Genomic DNA, 7,870 nt, shown 5'->3' with positions numbered 1-7,870 from the left:
CACCAGGACTCGGTTAGTATTTACTGCTTTTCTGCACTGCACTTAGTCTCTAATCGCATTTTGATTTGGCGTGATACACCCAGATAAAGTGGTGAGTGCCAACAAATTGGGGACAGTTTACTAGAAGGGACTGTCTCTTTCAACTGGATAATGAAACCATTTGTGCCTTCCTTCAGACCCGAATTAACTCCAGAGAGGAAGGAGTTAAGGGATGGATGGGCAGCATGAGAGGAGTCAGCAAAACTCCATCTTCATTCAGCAGGTTGATTAACAAATGCCCATTTGCATTACTTGCCTTACGGTCATTAGCCATAGTACCTCCCAAGGATCTCAGCCATTATTCCTAAAATACCACGCCTGAGCTTCCAAAGGGTCCACCATTACTGTTCATTAAATATTTTTGAAACCTATTTTAATGTCTGTGATTGAAGATAATTAAACTCACAGTAATACCGTTACCTTATCCCAGGTATTTGGCAGTAGATTACAGGCACGCGGGCAGTATTAGCCAAATCTCATCAAGCTTTCAGACAAATTGCAAAATAACAATTAGTGCTTATGTAAGTTTATCTCGGCTCTTCAATTGCAAGCACGTGACTGTTTTGTTACGGTATTGATCAACTTTCTTGCCCTCGAAAATACAAATTTCAGAATGACATCATGCCCAGTAGGAGTAATTAAAGCTATCTGATGAGGGAATTTAGAAGTTGAAAGGGATGATTGTAATTGATCCTGATTCAATCCTATTACAGCTTTTTATAGTTTAAGCTCTAGAGAAAGCACATTCCTTGTCAAGACTTTATTTTACAGATTCCTTTGTGTGTGCTGTGTTTTCTAGTCTCTATTTTTCCTTTTAATTTTTTTTTCCTGTAGTAAATAATGAGCTGCCGCCTGAAATCCGGCTTGCCAGTGGTCAGCTAATGGGTGATGACCTGTCCCTCCTTACTGCAGGAGAGCTGTCACCTTATATCAGTGACCCAGCGCTGAAGCTATTCCAGTGTGCTGTTTGCAACAAATTCACCTCTGACAGCCTGGAGGCCCTAAGTGTGCATGTGAGCAGTGAGCGCTCTCTCCCTGAAGAGGAATGGAGGGCTGTAATTGGAGATATCTACCAGTGCAAGCTCTGTAACTACAACACTCAGCTCAAAGCCAACTTCCAGCTCCACTGCAAGACTGATAAACATATGCAGAAATATCAACTGGTGGCCCACATTAAAGAAGGGGGCAAAAGCAATGAGTGGAGGCTGAAGTGTATAGCCATTGGCAACCCTGTTCACCTGAAATGTAACGCCTGTGACTACTACAGCAACAGTGTGGATAAATTACGCTTGCATACCACCAATCACAGGCATGAGGCGGCCCTGAAGCTCTACAAGGTAAGCAGTGACATCCATTTCTGTTGGCACAGAGTAGAGAAGGGAGTTAACTGTTTCAGGGCTTGGAGCACAAATCTGCAAGTTCGGAAAAAAGAAAAAAAAAAAAAAAAGAGACGGGCAAGGTACACAGTTGCTGCTTAACGTTACTAAACGTAGACGGAGATAGATGGAATTGGAGAAGTTATTTGCAAGGTTCGCCTTGTGTCCCTTTTAGACCTGTCTCAGTGGCATTGATGGCTTTTCTGGTTTCCCGGAAATAAAATAAGCTTTCTGGGTGTTTTCACATACAAAATCATATGGTTTTTGTTATTGACTGATTTAAATAAACACAAATATAGTGCTACTCTTGTCTAGGTGTTGATGGTTATAGGGAACAGATGATGAGAGCAGTGCTACTCCTTGGGTACATCATCTTTTGTTGTCAAACAGGGGCGATCCAAACACAGGGAGAGAGTGTGCGGGCAGGCGCGCACGTGCACGTTTCGTTGTTGTTTTTCTGTATCGTTATGGAGTAAACACATTCTCCCTTGGAGAAAGCATCCGTTGGAAGTCTTCACTTAACTCAGTTGTTATTCTACATGACCTTTCCCAGTTAGAAATGTTTTTATTCCCAATGGGTGTGGCGCAAATAAAAATGTTCATTAAATGACAAATAAACTTTTAACTTTGCTGGAAAAAAAACCCTATGCAGATGTAATGAATATGTGCAACTGGTGAACCTCATTTATTACACAACTTGTCTCCGCTTTGTCTAAGCCCTAATTACTGGTTAATTTATTTTGTGAGTTTGTTTACTGGATTGGCTTGATCCTCTAGGTTCTTGTACAAACGTAACTGATTCATTTTTATGATGAATAACTTGGTAACTTATTAAAAACTTCTTTTGTCTAGAGGATATTAAAATTCAGAAAATATTGCAAGCCATTAGTCATTGTAACAAGCTCTAAATATGATTACAAAATCCATTTTGCAAGTGTTATCTATCGATTTATACTAGAAATCAGTGATAACTATACTATCAGGAGTCAACCAGCGATTATAATACCTATGGCTTTTCTAATACTATTTCAAACTATAAGCACCCAGCAAAAAGGGCAGATTGTGGCTCCCTAGAGCAGGTGCAGGAATTATTTATTTGGGTTGGGCTGGCACTATGAGTTTGGGCTGTTTCTTGAGGTCCATAGTCTAGACTGATGTACTGAGCATAAAAACCTAAAGACGTAGTGTGAGAATTTGTAACATTGTTCCTGTGGTATCAGTGCTCTGTAGATCAACAAGGAAAGCGTTAGCTTTGGGTTACACGGTTTGAGGGGAGTGCAAGCTTCTAAGTTGATGGTATTGAAAATATAATACAAGGGATTAACTGTATTGTAATTCATAGGTTCTACTGTTCCATTGTCAACTTTTTTTTCTGTTGATACCTGACCTATTAAAACTTTTAGGATACCTAGGAGAAAAAAACAAACCTTAAGTTTGTATAAATAATAGCTCTCGACCCTGGGAGCTGTATAGAATATTCATGAACTGTGTTTATATTCACGCTGCTCCTCTAACACTTTAAATTAACATGTTGTGAATAGAAGATATAAATGTACAAATTTTTCTATTTTATTAATCTCATGTGGGGAGCTACAGAGGGGTAGAGTGTTACTGTTTATTTTCTCAGGAAAGGTTGTTTAATCTAATTGTTTGATGATTATTTAAACGTGTGTGTGTACGCGTGTATTAAGTGTAACCGTTCACTCCGTGAGCATGAGTTGATCACCATCACTATCTGCAGAGCGATTTGCTAAGTGTCAGAGGTGCTCTTGAAGTTCCTTTTCAGGGAGAGTTGGATATGCCTTCGAATGTGTAACAACCAAATGAGATAAAAGCTTGTTTATAAAGAGGGCTTTAAAGCAGAGAGAGCTGCAGATCCCAGAACCAAAGGATGTATATAGTCTTCCCTTGAAAATGTTATAAAGTCATGTAAAAATTTACTTTCCCCCCACTCTTCCTTACTTATCTCTTAAATACTCAAGTGTGTTTGTGGTATAGAGTCTAAAAATGGTAAGCCAACACACAAAAACACACATTGAACAAACTTACCTTGAATTAAAAGAAGATTGAGGAGATAAATATTTGAGCTGTTGAAACTCGGTGTTGGACAAAACAACTGTATTATTTTGCATTATCCTTCAAGGAGCATTCGTCATCCCTCGTAGTAACTAGATAAGTACTCCAGAATAGGAATGTATTGAGGTTGCCCTCTCTAAACTGATTTACAGAAACTGTACGAGTCAGATATAGAGGATTTTCAAGTGTAGTAATGAGAATATTAGCAAGCTTGGTCGGCTTCTGTCGGCAAAATGAAATTGCTTCATAAGTAACATTAATTGCTTTTAAATGAGAACCTAACAAATTGGCCTGGGCCTGGGAAAAAAAAAAGTGATGGTTTGTAATAGGCTAAAATATTAAAATTAGAGTTAAAATAGTTTCTGAGTTAATGACTAGACAATAATCTCTTATATAAAATTCATTTTCATTAGGAGTTTAATTTACATCATTTTGCATTGTGAATTATTCAGACTTTAAGGGAAAGTGACAAGTAGCAGCTATAAGACAAATACAGAGCTGTGAGAAAACAGCTTTTCTCGTTATTGACAACATATTGATTCATAACACTCTAAATGTGGTTATGTGTCCGTTCGATTGGAATAGACCACTTTACCTCTTGCATTGTCAACCTGGAGCAGTGTTACTAAAAGAAGTGTGTGTCCTCCTTTCAGTTTAAGGAGGTTAAAGGTTAAAGGTTGAGGGTTAGCTTGAAAGCATCATCTGCGTAGCTGCTTAACTTTAAACTGATCAATTTAATGAAAATCTGTTTTACAGATGTTGTTTTAATGTATTTGGCAGGATTTAGGCAGCTTTAACATTAGACGTATGCTAGTAAAAATTATTTCTTTATTTGACCAGAACAACACCTTTCCTTTTATGTTTAAGGTAGAAGGCTTGTGGGTTATGGTATTTTGGCAAAGAACCCAGAGGCAGAATGTGTTGATGATCTTTCCATATGGACTCAAAAAAAGAATACCTTTATGTCTATTGCTAACGATGACGGCAAAAACAAACAAAGCTGTATTCATTTTTTGGCAGTGTTATTTTCCTTAGAATTTTTTAAAACAGGAATTTTGTTATTGTTAAGAAACTCTTGCTCAGTTCTTCAAGCAGAATTCTCTGAAGCGCTAAGTTAAGCACTATTCAATTTTGATTTTTTTCCGCCAGAAATTTTAAGGATGAAGCAAACTTGGTCTGGGAAATTCAAACAATAAAATGAAACTACAGATTGCCCTTAATCTTCTCTTCCAGTGTATAAGTGTATATTTAAAGGGAGGTTAGCTAATGCTAAGTGAGAGATACCCACACTCAGTGTCGTAAGGTTAAGTGTGCATGTGTGTATCTTCGTCTACATCTAGATCGAGCTATAATGCAAAAGCAGTGTTTCTTTGCCAACCACTTTATTGGGTTTGATTATATTCTCCTAATTTCACACCTTTGCATCCTCTACAGACTTTTGTCAATTGATATCCACATAATAAGTCCTTAATAATATTCGTAGGACTAATACATGAATCAACTGAGTTATGTGTTTAAAAAAAAAAAAAAACACCTTTCCTTACAACCCTCCTTTTAAAAAATGCATTGCAATTGGTCTCTCTCCCCTTTAAATGATCCCTAACTTTTCCTAAAGAGTCGAGTAAAAAGATATAATGAAAGCCACTTAGCACTACCCATTCAAACCGAACAAGAACAAATACGACTTTGGCCATATTTCAGTTTTACAGTTAGTTTACCCTTGGCTCAGAATGGACATGACTTTTCCAGCCAGCTGATTGGTCTGCCCCCATCCTATGCAGGGCTTGCAAATCCCCTTGCCACACCTGCACTTCAGCTGCTCTTATAATATTATATGTATTTTTAAGTGAGGTGTTCACAGCTTTGCTGGTTCAAAGTCAAAATCTTAATTATACCAGCCTTTTTTCTTCCTGCATCTGCTAGTAGTGAAGCAGAATAGTCTGTCTGAATTCCATAATGCTGTTTTCATATTTGGATTTCAAATTGGCTGAGAGCAGTCAATGAATCTCTTGTCTCCATGGTGAGCCAAGGAACACACGTGGGATTTAGTCCTAGGTAACTTTTAGTGTAACATTCCCCCAAGGAACATTTTTGGAGTTTTCTCATTAGCCATGTTATGGATGAAAGCATCCGGGTTAAGAACTAAAATCAAGGTGTGGGGGAGGGTCACAGAAGAGAATGCAAGGAGCCACGTTGGGAAAAGTTATGTGGCAAGGAAATAAAAAATGGAATAATTAGCTTCACCTACTATTTTGCTTTTCTTTTTTTTTTTTTTTCTTTTTCTTTTTTTCTTTTTTTCTTACTGGTAGGAAATAATAACCCGATCAGTTTGGAATTAACAAAGAATCACAAGCATTTTCATTTCAATAGGCCTGAGTCCAACTTTGCAATTTAAAATCAAATATACCAGATATGTACCGTTTCAATTATTGAACTGTCATTGTCCCGGTGTGATGGTGAAGGAGGTCAGGAGATTGTGTGGTGCACATTTGCATAAAAGTCATTGTGCAGAAGGAAATTGGAATATGTGTGTGTATCTAAGAAACCCAAACAGGTTTTTCTTAATCTTATTCTAGTCATTTGTTTAGATGAAGAAAGCTGTTTTCAGCGATAAACAAAAGTTATTCTTTGCTGTTGCTAAACATTAACCGGAATATGGGAATTTTTACACTTTTTGTACTAGTTTCAGATTTAGGTTTCTTTCAAGGTTGAAATGCAGTGTGAAATTTAATTCCAGTTGCAGGATTTCTCTTTAAAAAAGTAATCACAACTCAAATTATTCTGTTGTATTCTCATATAAAAAGACAAGGCAGAGGTTGAAAAGACAGTTTGTGTGGTGGGACAATACATGCTTGCATAATACTTATCATCAATAAGTACGCAGATCAAACGGAGAAGAGCTAGTTAGCTAATAGCAGCTAATAAATCACGGGTGTTTTCAGACCGCGATGTAATTGGCCAGCCCTATCTGCTGTGTCTACTTCTGTTTTTAAGCTTGACGTTTGCTGAAGCACAGCCATGTGTTATAACATGACTACTCCGGCACAAATATGGGCTTGCGCGCTGCGTCCACATGGCAAGTAATATGTTACATTGTGAGCTGAGAACCCTCTTTGCATCCCCCTAGAAAAAAAGTCACCCCCCAATCTGTCTATCCAAGTATGAACTATATATATTAATGCACATCCATCCCTGAAAGGATTCCCCTAGACCAGGCATTAGCAACCTACGGCATCCATGTTCAGAACAGATAAAACGGTTTTTAGTGTGTGAAACTGTTAACAAACCCAGACAAAATTTAAAGAAGGCCAAGGGTGCAACAGAACCCTTCTACTTTAGTTTTGACATGTCTTTCCTTAACCAGTGCTCCCATCTCCCTGCACACCAGGCACTCACTGTTATGCTCTTCTCTGTTTCTCTGAAATCCTTACTATTTTATCTCACTTAGCTCGTCCCTTCATGGAAATGCTTCAGGTTGCGAGATTACCCATCTAATTCCCCAAAGGAAACTGGCATTCCCTTAATTAAGGGGAAAGAAGCCTTTTCATAAAAGCAGAATAGCGCATCCAGAGGTGTAAATGACTTTCAAGTCTTTCCCAGGGTACATTTTTGCCTTAGCAGAACTGCTTAATCTGGATGAATTTCGAACGTGTGAGGGGGTGTAGTGATCTTGTCAGAGATGGGGATGAGGGAGGGCTGTGCCCTACCCCAGGACCTTTCCTCACTCATCTCCTTCTGAACACACACTGCCCCGCACGTGTCATCGCGCTTCTCGCCTCAGAAACATAGTAAACAATTGGACACTACCGTTCACTGCACTTCAGGACCATGTCAACTCATACTTCATGATTTATGTTGCGGCTTTTGTGTAACTTATGTCCATTCTGTCTCATGTAAAGTGTAGGTAGGTATGGTTTAACCAAAAGTAGTAAATCGGCTACGTGTCACCCACCCTGAGGTCATTTAGGTAATGCAGACAAAGGTGTTACCTCATAATTAATGTGCTGTCCCAGCATGCTTCTTTGGCTTCCATTTAATAGTCCCTGTCAGTGGAGCTTGTTTAAAATTGCTGAAATGTTCGAATGGGTGCTGGGATGCCACGCAGTAATGCAGCCAGAGTCATATGTTAAGCAGGCCTCGCGCTGCTGAAAGGGTCTTGGCCCGGGGTGGAGTGAGGAGGAGCTGGCATGTGCATAATGACCGTGGTTCTGCTTCCAGAACATCTGGCCTGCCCGAGTTCTACTGGAAATGCTTTACCAAGTTTGCTTGGAGTCTGAGCCTCTGCTCAGGCTGAGTTCAATTAGACGTGGAGATTTGTTCATTATTCAGATAATTCAAGCCTTAAAAGACACTTTTCCCAAATTATCAGTGTATTTCAG

General features: G+C 38.8%; 1 protein-coding gene across 1 annotated transcript in view; it reads left to right on the top strand.

Moving 5' to 3' along the window:
* The window catches only part of ZFHX4 (zinc finger homeobox 4), a 157,917-nt gene that overhangs the window by 2,578 nt on the left and 147,469 nt on the right, over positions 1 to 7,870 (top strand). The window contains exons 1-2 of the mRNA XM_039222971.1: positions 1 to 12; positions 874 to 1,376. The exon at positions 1 to 12 is cut by the window's left edge and continues 2,578 nt beyond it. Of these exons, the coding sequence (XP_039078902.1) occupies positions 1 to 12; positions 874 to 1,376 (515 nt within the window). The remainder of the gene's footprint in view (positions 13 to 873; positions 1,377 to 7,870) is intronic.

This window comes from Hyaena hyaena, unplaced genomic scaffold, assembly GCF_003009895.1.
Source record: "Hyaena hyaena isolate Hyena2069 unplaced genomic scaffold, ASM300989v1 scaffold_1225, whole genome shotgun sequence".
Classification (NCBI taxonomy): domain Eukaryota; kingdom Metazoa; phylum Chordata; class Mammalia; order Carnivora; family Hyaenidae; genus Hyaena; species Hyaena hyaena.
Note: the sequence above shows the minus strand (reverse complement) of the source record. Positions and strands in the feature narration are given on the sequence as shown.